The sequence below is a fragment of the Pelmatolapia mariae genome, linkage group LG12 (genome assembly GCF_036321145.2).
Source record: "Pelmatolapia mariae isolate MD_Pm_ZW linkage group LG12, Pm_UMD_F_2, whole genome shotgun sequence".
NCBI lineage: Eukaryota > Metazoa > Chordata > Actinopteri > Cichliformes > Cichlidae > Pelmatolapia > Pelmatolapia mariae.
In genome coordinates, this window is record NC_086237.1 from 20,006,160 (window position 1) to 20,024,554 (window position 18,395).

The 18,395-nt window shown below is 39.0% G+C and overlaps 1 protein-coding gene across 1 annotated transcript; it reads left to right on the plus strand.

Moving 5' to 3' along the window:
• The first annotated feature begins 14,960 nt into the window (after positions 1–14,960).
• Positions 14,961–18,077, plus strand: LOC134638526 (aquaporin-3-like). The gene is made up of 6 exons (XM_063489230.1): positions 14,961–15,068; positions 16,805–16,931; positions 17,096–17,233; positions 17,327–17,442; positions 17,549–17,766; positions 17,873–18,077. The coding sequence occupies exons 1-6, from the start codon at positions 14,961–14,963 to the stop codon at positions 18,075–18,077; spliced, it is 912 nt and encodes a 303-aa protein (XP_063345300.1).
• Positions 18,078–18,395: the final 318 nt, after the last annotated feature.

Here is an 18,395-nt window from a genome sequence, read left to right on the forward strand (position 1 = left end):
CCCTCTCCACTGGAGCTCCATTGATGATAATGGGCTTGTAGTCTCTGTGCTGACTCCTTCTGAAGTCCACCACCAGCTCCTTGGTCTTGCCGACGTTCAGCTGGAGGTGGTTGTCCTGGCACCATGATGCCAGATTCTTCACTTCGTCCATGTAGGCCGCCTCATCGTTGTTGGAGATGGCACCCAACACCACTGTGTTGTCAGCAAACTTCACAATGGTATTGGAGCCGTGGGTGGCCACACAGTCTGAAGTGTAGAGGGAGTAGAGCAGTGGCGAGAGGACACATCCCTGTGGTGCTCCTGTGTTGATGGTGATGCTGTTAGAGACGCATCTACACACCCTCACCACCTGAGTTCTGCCAGTGAGGAAGTCCAACACCCATGCACACAGACGGCCGTTGAGTCCCAGATCCCTCAGCTTTGTGGACAGTCTGCTGGGCACTATTGTGTCAAACGCTGAACTGTAATCAACAAACAGCATTCTCACATAGTTACCCTGTTTCTTGTCCAAGTGGCTGAGGGTGGTGTGCACGACGTGGGCGATGGCGTCCTCAGTGGATCTGTTGGGTCGGTAGGCGAACTGGAGCAGATCTGTGGTGTCTGGGATGGAGGAGGAGATGATGTTCTTCAGCAGCCTCTCAAACACCTTCATTACTACCGAGGTCAGTGCAACTGGCCTGTAATCGTTCAGGGATGAGGGTTTGCTGTTCTTGGGCACAGGGATGATGGTGGATCTTTTGAAACAAGTGGGGACCACAGACTTCTCCAGGGACTCGTTGAAGATGTAAGTGAACACACCTGCTAGCTGGTCAGCGCAGCAGCGCAGCAGACGGCCGGTGATGCCGTCTGGCCCCGCCGCTTTCCTTGTGTTCACTCTCCTCAGTGCCGCTCGGACGTCATGCTCCGCGATGCTGGTCACCGGTCTCTCGCTGATGACGTCACTGTCCTCGGTAGTCAGGCGGTAGATAGCATTAGCCGCCTGGCTAACCTCGAAACGGGCGTAGAACTGATTCAGCTCGTTGGTGAATGTAGAGTCGGCGTTGATCGGCGCAGTGTCCCTGGCTTTGTAGTCCATGCCACATACTCCGTGTGTCGCCCTGGTGGAAGCGGGACTCCACACGCTCCCGGTACCGGCGTTTGGCATCTCTCACCGCGCGCCATACGAGGCCGCTTTGTAGGCGCTCATATCGCCAGCGGCGAGACCCGCGTTGTAGGTGGCGGTCCTGGCGTTCACTGCAGTGCGGATCGATGGCTGTGTCCCAATCCAGGGTATGCACGCTTGAAGTACGCACACTACGCGTACTACGGACGGTGCGTACTATAAGTACGGGAAGTGCGGAAGTGAGAGGCTTGTGAAATGGGACGGTCTAGCCTTCGTCGCGCTGTTCAGGTTGCCTAGCAACCATGATACTAACCGCGAGAAACGTGTCATACAGCAGTGTGTGACAAAAATGAAGGAGAAAAATGTTTTGTTGGTCCTTCATTTTTGTCATGACATCACTTTGATTAGTTGAGTATCTGAGGCTGAGACCACAGGACTGTAAAACATGATAGTTGGGCTTCATTTCTGTACTGAACAGTCATTTAAGATTAGTTAGTAAATAACAATCAGCTAATGTTGTTCATGAGACTAAAATCATCTCACTGTGGTAATGTAAATATAATATGGCATTACATTACATTACATTACACACAACTGAAGTAGTTCAAGCCTTTCATTGTTTTAATATTGATGATTTTGGCATACATAACTCATGAAAACCCAAAATTCCTGTCTCAAAAAATTAGCATATCATGAAAAGGTTCTCTAAACGAGCTATTATCCTAATCATCTGAATCAACGAATTAACTCTAAACACCTGCAAAAGATTCCTGAGGCTTTTAAAAACTCGCAGCCTGGTTCATTACTCAAAACCGCAATCAACTACTTCAGTTGTGTGTAATGAATCGAAAATATATGAAAGTCTAATGTTTATCAGTACATTACAGGAAATAATGAACTTTATCACAATATGCTAATTTTTTGAGAAGGACCTCTATATTAACCGTGACAGTCTGTGGTGTTTTGTTTTCTTATTTGTGGGTATAGAAAGGTACACACACACAAATTCTTTCACAATTCTTCACTTATTTACTTATTCTAAAATGAAGTTTGAATTCTGATGCATTTGTGCTCAGGTGGAGGCAGAACCCATCCAGAAGAGGGCTGATTTATTTCCCCACGTAAACCTGAAGTTTGTGCAACTGTTGACTTAGTCAGAGTGGAGAAGAAGATAAAGACAAGAAAAAAACCCCAAAACCAAACATTGTTTACCATCAGACCCCAAAGATTGCCGTGTGTTGATGAAGTAACTGTGCCGTGTGCGCACATCACTCTTTTTTTTCCTCCTTTCCTCAGTCTGTGTGAGGCTATAGGAACATATTATAGTTGATATAACATATTTTAATGTCCAGACATAAATTTAAAACACTTCTGGTATTTAATTCACATTAACCTTTGCAGTTTGACATACATGTCAATGTCGAATACTACAGATCTGAGAGACAAAGAACTACATGAAAGGGATTTGTGGTGCTGCAGACTTGTGGGGGTTTTCAGGGGATGTTATCTTATTAGAAAAATTACAGGTGTGTGGGTTTAATGTCATGAGCGCAGCATGGAAACTTTGACTTTATCCTGTAACTCTTCACTGAGTTTTCAAAAGTTGAATCTGTTCATCTGGACGTAGCGTTTTGTGGGAGAAACGTTTCGTCACTCATCCAAGTGACTTCTTCAGTCTCAGCTGACTGCAGGTTTCCCCAAATATTATAAACAGTACATTTGCATAATGACTGAAACCAGCCCACTGAAGGAACAATGGGCTGTGAGGTCAGTTCCTTAATCATAATTATGCAAATTCCCATGACTATTGATCAACAATCACTGACCAAAACCCACTGATCAAAGAACACTGATCAATGGCCATGAGTACCATTCACAGAGAGTTGGGGAATGGCTGTGATTGCAGCCATTTGGAGATTTACTTTCCTGGATGATTGAGAATGCATCAAGACGTCTTCACTGAGTTCTCACCTATCAGCCCTGAGATCTTTTTCTGCTTCTCAGCAACAACCGAAGGGAACTGTGTTTTGTTTTCCAGTTGCAGAGATCCACAAATCATTAAAGTGCCCATGCATGCCTTTTTTTTCCCAGCAGTGAGCAAACACATCAATTTTCAAGTATTTTCTTTCTTTCTTAAACCTCTTTCTACCGGACCGATGGATGAACTGTTGGATGGAACTATTGAACTGTTTGCCAAAATACAGCTCTTAGTGTGACCGTGATAATGTGTCAGATTAACGTCTGAATCTAATAATTTACAATGTCTGAGTAATATCGACTATAATAAGTTCCTACAGCTTCACACATCCTGCAGAAAGAAAAAAAACAAGGGCGATGCAGAGAGTGTTAGTTACTTAACACGGGGAGCTTAGGGTGTGACTATAAATAATGAATGCTTGAGTTTCTGCTGCACATCATACAGGCCAGCTGTTATGCATAGATTTATAGGTTTACAGGGTGAGATAGTGTGTAATGAATCGGCCCTCATCTAGACAAATCATATTGATTCAAAGTGAAGAATCTTCTTGCATGATAGTGAAATGTATTCATGAACAAGTCCAGCCGGTTTCTTTCCAACTTCCTTAAATCATATTGATTTTTCTTCAGCCTCTTCATATATTTTAACTGCCACTGTTTGTTTCCCACATGCTTTCCAGAGAGAAGCATGTGCAAAACATTCACTTAAACGGACTTGCTCCAGCAAACTTCATTAACAGGTGTGTCTATTTCTTAGCTGTTAATTTGTGTTGTTTGGCAGGTAATTATTGAAATGAACAGACTGCATCTTTGTATATAAATTGGCGCACTGTTAGGAGATCATCTAAAGGAATTGCAGGTCACATATTTACAAATGAGTAAATACGTTAATTTGTCTTAGTTGCAAAACTCACAAATTCTATATCTGATCCTAAACATCATGATGGCAGCGTTGAGAATGCATTTACTCTGTTTTACTATTTTGAAGGTGCTACCATTATAAAAGTCTCTGTAGGAAAGTTTAATCATATTTCTCTTGCAGGCACTTCACTTCCCCAAGGGGCCCACACTTTTAAATTCAACCTTAAAATCCCAGAGGGGTATGTGGGAATTTCTGGCTTCAAGCATTAAAACCGTGCTGTAGTTGCTTTTACAAATGACTAGATTCTGTTTTTTTAGGAACATGCCTTCGTCCTTCCGGGGGAAACATGGAAAAATTGTCTATGTGGTTGAAGCAAAGATATCTAGGAGCTGGCGTTTGCCTTCTGCAGTACAAAAAGAGATCAAGTTTGTTTCTAAGGCATTTCTACACACTCCTCAAGTAATGGTAAACACTACAATGATGTGTTATAAATTTGACATCTGGATTACAGTTGAGTTGATCTGAAAAAAATGTCTGTCTGGCTTTTTATCAGCGTCCACAATCTAGTTCAGTGAGTAAAGACATCGGTGTTTTCTCTAAGGGACAGGTTCAAATGTCTGCTACCATTAGCAGAGGAGTTTGTTCTCCAGGTAAAATATCTGCAACTTACAAAATCAAATGTGAATAGATTTAAAAATGAAGCTTATTGTTAATATTTGCTTTTGACAGGTGAAACTTTGTCTGTTGTTGCCAAAATCTGTAACTCTTCCTCCAAGAACATAAAACCCATATTCAAACTTCAGCAGAAAATAGTGTACAGATGCGATGGCAAGACTAAAACCTGTAATGAGACTCTGTTCAAAGAGGTCGGGGACACTTTGCGTCCAAACTCAGAGCAAACTGCCTCCTGCCAGTTGAAGATTCCCAGTGATGCCATCGCCACCCTCCGTAACTGTGATATCATCTCAGTTGAACATCAGATAAAGGTATGAAACTGTGTCATAGGGATTTCATGGTGAACTTTGGTTGTAAATGTTTGTAGGTAAATAACAGATAAAGAAAATGTGTGTCTTAACCTCTTAAATAATTAATAACTACTATGAATATAAGACACTGCATAAAAAAGCATAACAAATAATAATTATATGTCAAATTAAAAAAGAAAAATTTTAGTTTTATAAATTGCACTTTTAATTTGATTGTTACTTTAGTCTGATTTGAATCTAAATCTCTGACTTTTTCCCAGGTATATCTGGACATTAGTTTTGCCTTTGACCCAGAGGTGGTGTTTCCACTGGTCATCATTCCTTACAGATTTGCAGCCATTCAGCCTGGGGAGCCTGTGCGCCCTTACCCACCTGGGAGAGCCTGGGCTCCAAGTTACAGCAACTACACTTCCCTTGCCTTCCCCACTGGATCAGGTGCTTATCCCTCACTAGATCCCACTCAGCATGCAAACATAACATGTGGCAATTTTAACCAGTGGCCACAAGGTGCTGCTGCATCACCTTCAGTACCTGCATACCCTCCTGCTACGCCTCAGTTTCAACAGGGACAACCATCTCTCTCAAATCCATCTCTTTCCCCTGAACTGGTTACTGAGCAAATTTATAAACTAAATGTGAGCAGTAAGTGACACCTTAAAAATAACTGTTAAGGTGAAAACCAAATTGGTCAGAGGCTATTCCTCAAACTGTAACTTTTAAAGTATCTGAAAGAAAAGAAAGTGGAATTAAATCATGTCATTGAGCCTAAATTTCACCTGTTGATGGCAGCAGAGGTCCAGCATGACCAAATGTAACAGGGGCAGACAGTTCTTTCATTCATACTGCAATCTCTGATCTCAAAAGAGGTCTTTGAGTCTCTTATTATATTATTTTTTGTTGATCCAAAGATTCCTCTGTGGTTGTTGTTTTTGCCTAGATTTGGGAGGTATAGTATATCATCTTTCTCAGCTGTAAATGATTCAAAATGCAGCTCCTGGATTCTTAAGTTGTATGAAAAAAGCAATACATAACTCATGACAGTTAGTGTGTAAAGGGAATAAAAAGTGCAGTGTGCTAAGGGTGGCATTATTAATTAGAGCTAGTGGTGTGTGTGCTTTTTTCATTTCTTTTTTCAGGAGCATGTGTCTGCAAGTAACTAATTAGTGCGTAAATCTGCTGTGAATTTTACTTTTACAGTTATTTTTTTTGTCTTTGCTACATTGTACCCATGTCTGATCTTTGTTTCTTGACTGTTGTCAGTGGGTTTTATAACAGCATCATCAGACAGTTGTTTATGTCAGTAATTTCCCAGTATATGCAGACATTTGTCTCGTAATTGGTAGTGTAGTTGAAACAACTGGTAGCAATAAAGATAACTTCATATCAAAGTATATATAACACTGTATTGTAACTGGTTTATTTTAAGTTTTTCTATTGTTAGATTTTATCCGTGTCTGTTTTTTGTTTTTCATTTCTTCCTTTTTTAATTTTATCCCACAATTTTCATGCTGTTTATCATTGTTGTGCTTTTTGCTTGGTTTTCATTTTTTTATGCTTGTCTGTGTTTTACTTTTTCTTTGGATACATTTAATGTAAAACTGCCAACTGCCTTTTTAAATGTAGTATAAAAATAAAATTGACTTGGCGTATGTAATTATTGTTCACATATTTAGGATGAGAAAGCCTTCTTGCAGTGTTATCCTTAGGAGAGTGCTGCATTTTATCTTAAAGAATATTTAATTGTTGCATAAGTGGTTCTATGTATGCTGGAGATGAAAGGTTCTAGAGGTGAAACACTTGCCAGGGCTTGTGGCTTATGCATTTTGTGACAACCTGCGTGGTCTCTGTTAAATCACTTAACAGAGACCACGGTCATTTTTTTTTACTTACTCCCCAATAGGTTTGTCTTGCCTGATTTGTTGTCAGATTTTTGGCCGCCCTCTTGTTTTTGATATATAAAACATGTTGGCCCAACCAAAGAGAAAGGAAATCACAAGATATATGTAAGCTCAAAAGTGCAAAATGAACAAAAAACTACACACTAATTCCGACTATGGCGGATAATAAAACTAAAATCATATTTAGCTCTCTATAGAGGTTTGAGCAGGCTATACATTTTTTACTGCAACCATATACTGGCCAGTGGTTGCCAGTGGATTCCCACACTGAAGTCTAGGCCCTGTATTTTAACTGATTAGTACTGGTTGAAGCTCAAATAGTAATCTGTAATAAATTTTTTGTTGACCTGAACTACTGGTTAATAGATGCAATCTTAACATTTCTTGTGATATTTACATCAATACATTTGTTGAGCAATTGCAAGCTTTGAATTTATTTTTGAGAGTGTACATTTTCCAGGCCGTAGACAAAGTCTTCATCCAGTGATCTATTGAGAAGGTAACAGTAAGAAACTATCAGAGATGCCAGTCACAGACCTGAAGATGTCTTTGAATCTTTGAAAGACAGACAGTCTTGGAACATCTGCATGACTTTGAACTGTCAGTTACTGTGTCATTTGAACTTTATGCTTTGAACCTAACCTGATCCATTAAAGTACACCTTTTGGGTGTTCCCTAAAGCTATAAAAAACATCAACAACAGTTCTTTGAAAGACACTCTCAGAAGGAGCTGCTGTCAATCTACGGCATGTAGAAACAAGGTACTCCCCTTTGAGAAATAAATGTCTTTATTTTACATACCACAATTAGTGAATCTACTTCTACATTAGTGTGAAACCTTTTTCCCTCTTCACAGCTTCGTTAATGTTACTGGCTATTGATTGATGCTATAGTTGATGTGACCCCCATCCTTTCATAGTTGTGTGGTATTATTTTGCAATTTCTTTTGTCATTTTATGGCATTACATTCATACTATATAATATCGTAATGGTAATAACACATCTAACTCTCCAATTTTGGCCCATTGTTAATGTTAATGAGCTTTAAGTTTGCACTTTTATATACTATCAACAACCATACAATGGCTCTTTTGGGAAACTGTTATCCAGAATTATATGTTCTCCTGGCTGCAAATACTTTATCCCAGGATAAGAAGGAAAAAAACATGTAGCAGGGGAACATGTCTTTTCAAACCCTGCAATGCCAGTCACATACCACATGTCAGTTTTTGGAATATTGAATTGCTCTCCAAGGGAGACAGCTGTGCTGTTTTTTGTAATGTACCTTTGAGCTTACCCTGCCCTCTTGAACTGAAGTTTACATTACAGGTATTCAAAGACCTGCAGCTAGAAGGCATTTCTTTTTCTGAGAAAAACACACATTCTTGGACATTATGGCATGCGGGAACATGTGCTGCATGTTTTAAGAGACTTTTCATTTCTGGTTGAATAAATACAGAACATATCAGATTGAATGTTACCAGGACAATGATAATGTTATAGCAGCAGAATAAAGAATAAAAATAGTGCAGTCCATAGCAAATAAACAACATAGCTAAAGTGAAAGTGAAAGTGCCACAGGCTCACGGAGTGTAGAACAAACTTAAACTGAATAGCACCAGCTTGGTAATACCATTTAAGTGATGTATAGTAAGGTGCTGAGATTGTGCCAGAGAGAAGTGCAAATTGCACAAATAGATAATATGTGCAGATAAATCTAAAACAGCTGCAATAAGGTATGGTATACAGACAGAAGAATCATTGTACAGTTTCACAGAAAACAGCAGGAATGACTTCCTGAAGGATTCCTTATTACAGCAGGGTTAAATAAGCCTGAGGGAGAATTATCAGCAGCGTGAAGTAGAGCGGGTGGGATGGATTTTCCATGATTGAGAGCAGTTTTTGCAGCGACTTCCTATTCCTCTCTGACTCCGGCCAATAATGGTTAAAGCCTTGTGAATTAGTTTGTTGATCCTGTTGGCGTCTCTGGCACTGATGTTTAGCTACCATAATGTTTTATTGGATTATATTTGATGGCTTGGGTCCCAGGAAGATTAGCAACCACTGTTGTGGAAGCTAATGGAGTTCCTTATTAATAAAAAAATAAATATAAGTGACACTTTATTAATTGGAGTTGGTTTATTTTGTTCAGCTTAAGCAGGAAGTTCTGATTTAGTTATATCATTGTGGTGAATATTGCATTTAAGCAACAGTTGACATAAATTTAATTTCATATAAATTTCATATTAAATGTATAATTTTATAACAGTATTTGTATTCACATTGCATGTATATGACAAACTGTATTATTTTTCTTGTTACTGACCCACACACACAGACTAGAGGTCTAATCAAGTTTAAATTCTTTCTTTTCTTTATTTTTTTGCCTGTCCTGTCCAGCACTGTAGCAATCAGAATTATTGTCTGAAGGCAAAGACGAATGCCCAGCAGATTTATTTTCCCAAGTGGATCATTACAGCTTTCGGCATATTGGTGGATTTTGTTGTCATAGTTTAATCGATCTTTATTATTTATTTATTTATTTATTTAACTTTGACATTTTTACAGTCAGAATGGACTGGGCTGGGGGACAGGAAAGAGAAAGATGAGAAAAAGAGAAATTGGGAACTGAGTTAACGGAAGGAGAGAGAAAGAAAACTAGAGGAGAAGGGAGACAGAGAGAAAGGACACTGAAAATCTGTTTAATCACCTGCTGAAAAAAAAAACAAGAAAAAAGAAAACAACAAAAGAGGCAAACCACAGCAACAGCCAACATAAGCACAAGTAACAGTAAATTATAAATATTGAATGTTACTGAGTAACATACAAGACTGATAATGCATGTTTAGAAGAAGCAGCCAACCAAGATAGCGTGTGTCTGTGAGTACCTGTTTGTACACACCTGTGTGCAAACAGGTAATCAGGTGTGAACACCCATGTGCACACCTGTGTGTAAGCACACTTGTATTGATAAGGTTTCTCCATGTGCCTGTCTAATAGTAGGTGTGGGGAGCCATAGCCCTGCCCCCCAGGACATAAAGCAGATCCAGGGGCAGTTGCAGCACCCACCTAGAAGAAAGCTGAAGAGAACCCTTTACTTACATTATTTTATTGTCATCCTCTGAGGAGGAGAAGGGTCTATGTTTTTTTTCTGGAACCTGTCCAGGGTGTACCCCGCCTATCACCCTGTGGTAGTTGAAATAGGCTCTGCATGAGGAAGAGAATGGATAGATACTAGAACACAGAGTGCACGCCAAGAATACCTGTTCAATCAATCAAATTTTTTAAACTTTGATTTACTGAACTAAAGTTATTCCCTTGTCTCCTGTGGGACAATACGCTTTAATGTTTAAATTGATTCGGTTCAAAGAATTCAGAGCTTTAACATGTGGCCACCACTGATTAAATCTACTGGAATATAGATGTTTATTTTATGGGTCTGTGCGCTATATCAGATTACTGATTTTCTGCACCATTTATTTTTTGGTCTTTTCCCAACAGCGTTGCATTTTACTTTTATATTTTTTATGGTTTTTGTAGATTTTTAATCACCATTGACAGGTATCATTTTCTGTGGAGGAAAAGGTATATGGCAGGGTGGTGGTTTGTCTCAATTCCTGCTTCATAAACAGGAGTTTTTATTTCTCAGGAGATCTACATTATTAAAAGACTAAACTAACATTTGCTCTATGAGCATTGCAAGTGTTCTGTTGAATCTCATTTGGCCACAGACAATCTTTAGTCAAGCATCTGTTGAGGAAACAGTAGGAATGTGTGTTATCAAAACCAAAGATGCTAATCACAGCCATGAAGACATTAGCATTCAAGGCTGGACAGTTGCAACATTTGGATTACTTTGCACCATCAGCTGCTGTGCTGTTTGTATTTATGTATGCTTTTGATTTAACCAACCCATTCCGAAAACTGTCACGGAGCTGGAGCCAACACCCTGTCAAAGAAAGAGACTTGGTTCTTAGAAACGTATAAGAAGAGAATTCCTAGAAGGAGACTCTCAGACTGAGCAATTGTCAAGTTCAAACATGTGTTCGCAGGATACTCCCTTTTTTGAGCCTTTTAAGTGCACTTGTTTTGTTTTTCTTTTACATAGCAACACCTGTAAATGTCTGTGGACAGTAGAGAGTAAAACGTTGCTTTTTTGTTACTGGCCATGGTTGAATCGATCCCCACCCTGTTGTGGTTTTGGGGTAATTTTATGATACTTTGTTTGTCACTGTGGTGTCTCATTTATACATTATAATATTGTAAAGGTAAGAACAAGTCTGACTTTTCAACTTTGGGTCCCTCGTTACTGTTAATGTTCTATATCATCAAAAGCAACGATGGCTCTTCTGAGAAACACTTTTTCAGAGGTTGAACATTTGTCCTCAAGGCTGCAAATGATACTCCTATACTAGGATTAATGACCTGAGAACATGTCTTCTCAAAACCCTGAGATGCCAATCAAATTCCCAAGGATTGGTGTTGGAATACTGAACTCTGAACTTTAAACAGCTATGTGATTTAGACTAATGTAGTCTTTGGGCTACCCTGCAACCCATTTAAGCTATTCTTTAAGAGTTATTCCAAGAACTGCAGCTGGAAGACAGTGTTGTTTCCAGGAAAAGCTTTTTCAATTCTTGCATGTTATGACATGTAGGAACACTTACCTGTGTTTGTCTACTTTGCTCATGTCTCTTTCGCTTTCTCTGTGTGTTTCTTTTATTATATGCATAATTGTATGGTACAGATTAACACTTTAAATAGTGGGTTAGCCAGACTTTATTTTTGCTCAAGGCATACATGCTGTAATATTTTTTTTGCATTTCCCTCTTGCCAAAACGTACATATGAGATGTTACAAGATGTTTGATCCCACTGTTTGTATTCAAGTCCCATCAACATTTTAAAGGGCATTTTGTTCTGACATTTTGCAAGAGATACATTCTAGACTGCTGGCTCATGTAAAGCGCATATATTGAGATTAAAGTTAAAAATTATGATTTATTTATCAAACCACTACAGCTTTGGGTTGAGTAAGTAAACACACTTCATTTTAGCATAACATAATTGTCAAACACATGGTAGTCAAATGCAATTAGCATTGTAAAAAACAATTAGCTACACATAACCATATAGCTGGACTCTGTAAATAAACCAAGAACATCAACATCAATCATCATGCTTCTTGAAAAAAACTAAATCTGGCAGCTTGAACAACCATAATTAATGTAAGTACACATAATTCTTACGTACACATTATTTCTTTTTAACATTAATCTGTTCTATTCAGCGAAAGGTGTAGAATTTCAAAATTTGGAAGTTCTTTTTGTGCCTTTTCTACTAATACACCTACTACTGATTTCACTGCAAAACTTCTCATTTTCAGCAAGTTAGCTCATGTTTTACTGTCCTGTTTCTGAACTAAGCTCTTCCAAGAAAAGTTGTTTAAAACCATACGTCTCCAAAATGGCCTTGTAAATAGGGTTTGAGCTGGAAAATTGCAGTGAAAAGATTTAAAAGTAAAAAAAGCTAAGCAAACTAACCAACGGTAAGTTATGTCTTTTAAAGCCTACATCTAACTTTATACAAGATATAATCTGTACGTGTAATTCTTTCTGCGAATAGTTTATCTTGTGCCTTTTTCTAAATTTACAGAAAAGGAGCTTTTTTAAAAGTGTTGAACAATAGCCTGTGCCTGCTTGTGACTGTCAGTGGCCACTGACTAACCAACCATCCACTAGACACTAGAAAATGGGTATAGTAGACAGCGGTGCCCATCCTTTTATCGAAATCTGTGCACTAGCACTTGATCGCACCATTTGTGTCAATTTCAGAGGAACCAGAAATCTTATTTGCACTAGTAACTAATTACATTTTGTCACTAAACTGTTATTACCTTCATATAAATTTAGATCCAATTGCGCGTTATTTCCACTAAACCAAAATGCCGTTACACTTTCGTGGAAGACCCAACAAACCTGTAAAACCTCTTCTAAAAGCTGCTCTTGATTGCACCACAAAGGTTGTGGCATGACAGTTCATTGTTAAATGTTATGCAATATTTATTGTGCAGCATCTATGATTTGATGCCTAACTGGAATGACTCAGACTCTGCATGCCAAAAAGTGCTTTTTAAAACATTTTTAGGATGTTGACATGATTGTGAGATTTTAAATGTGTAACTTTTCTGTGCAGTAAGTACCCATACACCTATGCATATTTACCTAGCAGTCCTCAGTTGAATTCAAGTTAAGTACTATACACGGATTCATGCTAATACCGGCATAGTTGTGGTCTTAAGTGGAAATAATCTCACACCTCCACTTAAGCCAGACAAATGAGGTATGATGAATGAACAAAAGAATATGCCAGACAAAATAAGGTGACAGACAGAAAGAGAATGATCCAGTACTGGTTGTAAATAGGTGTGAATTACAGATATGTGTGCATGCTCTTACAAATCCCAAAATATGAAAACATGACCATTTATCTAAATGGATATTTTAAGATCCAGTATTTGAAGTCTATACAGTTTAGGCTATGTTTGTTTAAAAAAAAAATGGAGATTGGTTCGTTAAGATGAATACATAGAAAATAGATGGAGAGGCAACTTGTCTTAGGATCTATGTTGCTTGCAAATATTGAGACAAGTGAGATAGATCTGAATTTTCTTGTAAGACTATCTAATCCTCTCTTGCCCAGTTTTAATGAGCTCATTTGAATTATAGCTTTAGTTTCCTGTTTTTAGCTGGCAGGTGTGGTCCTCTGCAGCTGTAGCTCATCTACTTTAAAGTTTCTTGTGCATTCACAGATGCTCTTTTGCATATGTTGGTTGTGATGGGTGAAAATTTGAGTTATTTTTCTTTCCTATTAGTTCAAAACAGATTGCATAGTCTCCTCTAACCTCTGGGATTAATGGGACATTTTCACCCAGTGAACTGACACTTGCTGGCCATCTTTCCTTTTCCAGACCACTCTGTGTAAACCCTGGTGATCGTTGTGTTGGAAATCCAAAGACCAGCCAACATGCCATGAATTACCATAACAGATTAAAAGTCACTTAAATCATGTTTCTTCCTTATTTTGATGCTCTGTTTGAACTTCAGCAGATCATCTTCAACATGTCTACATGTCTAAATACACTGAGTTGCGATCATGTGATTATTTGCATTAAAGAACAGTTGCACAAGCATCCCTAGTAAAGTGACTGATGAGTGTTTGCACAGGGAAACTGATCAACAATTGTTTTTAATCAGCTGAAAAACCTATGACACTTTTGGAGGGTCAGAGAGGAAGCATCATTAGTAAGTTCTTAGCTGTTGAGCTGGCAGCTAAACTATGTTAAAGTTAGAAGATACAACTAAGTTATGTTTTGCTAAACAATTTTTTATTGTGGGAAATATGTTGAGGATGAAATATTATTCGAAATGTCTTGACGCGTGCTTAATCACCGGGTAAGAAAAATCCCAGAAAGTTGATTCCGTTCATCTGCACGTGGCGTTCTCCGTGGGAGAAACGTTTCATCATTCATTGAACTGAATTCTTCAGTCTCAGCTGACTGCATGTTTCCCCAGCCTTGTAAACAGCACAATTGCACAAGGACCGAAACTAGCACTATTGACTAACAACTGGCCATGAGGTCAGTCTTAACTGACTTCAGGAGAAACCTGCACTCCACTGAAATTGAAGAAGTCATTTGAGAGAATGAGGAAATGTTTCTCCCAGGGAAAACGCCACGTGCAGATGAACGGAATCAACTTTCTTGGATATCATTTGTAAAGTAGGAAAGAAAGTCATTACCTCATGATATAAAGGGTCCTGCTCTAATTTGGCACCATCTACAAAAGAGGCAAATTATAGCAAAGAACAGTGTTTATGTCCATTGGTGTATATGCATGAAAGTTGAAGAGAAAGAGAGTGGCTCTGTAAGAAAAAAAGGTGAAGGACTGTGAATCACGACACACAGTGGGGTGTGGTACAGAGGGTGGGTGCAAGTTCAGGATTGGCTCTGTCCCAGCCCAGTTCTATGTATATATTAAGAGCTCTCCTCAGCTTCACAGGCACTAAGGAGACCCTACAAGCTGTGTGTGCATTTCTGTGTCATTTCTCACAGTCATCAACCTGTGACAAGAAGACATGGGCAGACAAAAGGAGTATCTGGATAAACTGTCCCGCTTCTTCCAGATCCGCAACCTGCTGCTTCGTCAAGCCTTAGCAGAGTGTCTTGGCACGCTCATCCTTGTAGTAAGTGTGTGTGTGTGTTTATGTAGTTCTGCGTGAGAGAGTAAACATGCACTAACAATTCACTAAGTAATTAATAAATTAATACGTGGAAGCACAGTTTTTACTCATGTTTCAAAGGTAACTAACAGAGAATTGAGATATTTTGATGTAAGAAGGAACTCTGATAGGACGTGGTTAAGAGAGGCAGGTGAGACACGGTATTTATCCAGAGAGGGACTGCTTTTTTTTGTTTGTTTTTTTAAAGGCTGACATCTGTGTGTATCAACTGGATTTCTGATTAGCTGGACAGGAGAATGCAAATGGTCTTTAATGGTCAGATCCTTACCATATTCTTATAAATTACTGTGCCAAGTTCGAGCTACAGTTTTATCCCTGCATGACGATGCTGTGGGATTTCTTAGTTTATCCATGATAATCCGATCTCTGATTAGAAATATGACTAAAACCATGAAACACTGCAATCTCATCAACTCAGTGTAAAAAGGAAACTGGCTGGCTGTCTGCTCTTTTTGGCTCCACATTGAGTTCATTTAAGTTTCTTTTTATTAAAATACAATAAACAAAGTCAAATTGTAAACAACACATCAACATTAATAAATGAGAAAACAAAATAAATGTTTTTACGACCAGGAATAGGTGGGTCTCTTCTCTCTATTCATTCAGGATGAGGACCAGATGAACAGCCTGATGCAGCCTGATGTGGCTATGTGAATTCTTAACAGTAATTCGCATAGCCACATCAGGCCCGGAGTGAAAGTCCCAACATTTTATTTGCTTCTGTCAGCTGACACGGCATAAAAACATGTGGACACAAGCTCAAGGCAATTCACATATAATGCACCTGGACAAGTACTTAAAGTGGCATCGGCTGCTTGAGTCGGAGAAGTTGTAGGTTTATAAAAATTCTCCTCAGATATCAGGCATTAGACGTGGCATATTTCAGTGTTAAATTCTGCGCAATTTGCAATAAATTACATAATGCAAACTTTAGTGAATGGTGTTTGTATTACTGATTGGGTATTTATGAAATAAAATATTTCTTTTTATGTCATTTCAAAGTAAAAGCCAATTAGGGCGTCACACATTGATTTGTGTCAATGTTGTTGAGATAGAGAGAGAGAAACAGGAGTAATACGGAAGTCCAAATCTCACCTGGGTTTGAGAAGTACATGGTGTGACTACTGATGGCACAGGAGAAGGTGTGGTGCAGTTATTCATCAGGTGATACACGTCAGTAATAACATTATTGTGTGGCTGAAAATGATATTGTGCAAAAGTCAATCAATCATGAAAATGAATCATACCACAGAAATACATTTGCGAACACAATTTTACAGGCATAAATAATATTTTTGCACAGATAAAATGATTCCCTAAGAGCTGAAATCTTGTCATATCTGAGCATGTGGGCAGTGTATGTCAAATAGAGGGCAAAATAAGTGACAGGCCTAAAAATCCGTAGCCGGCACATGAGAAAGGGTCTAAGTGTAAGGGTGGAAGCGTAGGTAGGCACCAATGTGAATGTCTACAGCCATCTGTAAAATACTGTCCAGGCTCTGTCATGGTTTGGGGCTGCAAGCCTTTGGTTCCTAGGATCTTGTCAAAGCTATGATTATATAACTGTCAATATATCAATATATCAACTGTTTCAACAACAGAAACAACCAAAACGTTGTGTACTTTGTTGTGTAAGTTGCTAGGACCCAGCTGAACTTGCTTTTCTACTCTTTCTTCAGATGTTTGGCTGTGGCGCTGTGGCCCAGCGGGTGTTGAGCGGTGGTTCCCATGGCTTGTTCCTTACTGTCAACTTTGCCTTCGGCTTTGCTGCCATGTTAGGCATCTTGGTCTGTGGCCAAGTGTCAGGTAATCAATCAGATTTATGGAAGTGTATGATATCATCAGCTATGGGTGTGCATGTGTGTGTTTGTGTGTGCGTGTGTGCGTGTGACTTTACTTTAGGCAAGGCTGTAATTTTGTGTGATTATGGACTGCACACACTGACATAATGTCAACATCTGCATTTGCAGGCGGCCATCTCAACCCAGCAGTAACTTTTGCCTTGTGTCTGCTTGGAAGAGAGCGCTGGAGAAAGTTTCCCATGTACTTCCTCTTTCAGACAATTGGTGCTTTTTTTGGTGCTGCTATTATTTTTGGCATGTACTATGGTAAGTGAAGACTTCCAGTAGTGAGTCAGAATTATCTTGTTTTTTAAAGAAAAAAAAAATCCATGGTACATTTCATCGTTTGTATCCCTCTAGATGCTCTGTTGCTCCGTCCTGGAAGTTTTAATTTTACTAGCATTAACAACACGGCTGGCATATTTGCAACTTACCCTGCGAGGCATCTCACACTTGTCAATGGCTTCTTTGATCAGGTGCTCTTTTGAAACTCAAACATGTATCATACACATAATTTTAATTCTGAAATAATAAATGATATATCCCATGATTTCTTCTTACTTGTACCCCTCCTCAACACAGATTATTGGCACAACAGCACTGATAGTTTGTGTTCTGGCCATTGTGGATCCTTACAACAACCCCATCCCTCAAGGGCTGGAGGCCTTCACCGTGGGATTTGTGGTTCTGGTCATTGGATTGTCTATGGGCTTTAATTCTGGCTATGCAGTCAATCCTGCCAGAGACTTTGGACCACGTCTTTTCACCTCTATGTCTGGGTGGGGGGGTGCCGTTTTCACGTAAGTGGACAGATTTTATGCATTTTTCCTTCACATTGCCCTTCCACTGCTCTCTGTTTGTTAACCCTTTTTATCTGGCTATAAGTGTGATTCTGTCTCCCCGCAGGGCTAGAGACTGCTGGTTCCTGGTCCCTATTTTTGCCCCATTCCTTGGTTCCATTCTTGGTGTAGTGATTTACCAGTTGATGGTTGGTTTCCACACGGAGGGAGAAGCACGTGACAAGAAACAGGGGACAGTCCAGGAGAACCTCCAACTCGCCAATGTTGCTTCCTCAAACAACTCTAAAGAGGCTACCAAAGAAATTTACTGAGGGTCTTGCAGAAATACAGCTAGTCACTGCATTTGGGAATGCACAGTATAACACCAGCATGTTTATTTCCTGCCATTTTTCTCAAACTATCTCTGTCTGTTTGGATTTTTCCCCAGATAGTTATCAGGTCATGTTACTGTATCATAGTTTTGAAAAATGACTGTGTGAGTAGAAAAGCAAATTCAGAAACACAGAATTACATTAATTCTTTTATGAGATGATTTTGTATTTCGTTGTCCATACAACTTCAGTTTTTACACTACTTTATGTTTAATGTTTTTTTTTTAAACTTTTTAAGATAGTTAGTGTATGTATATA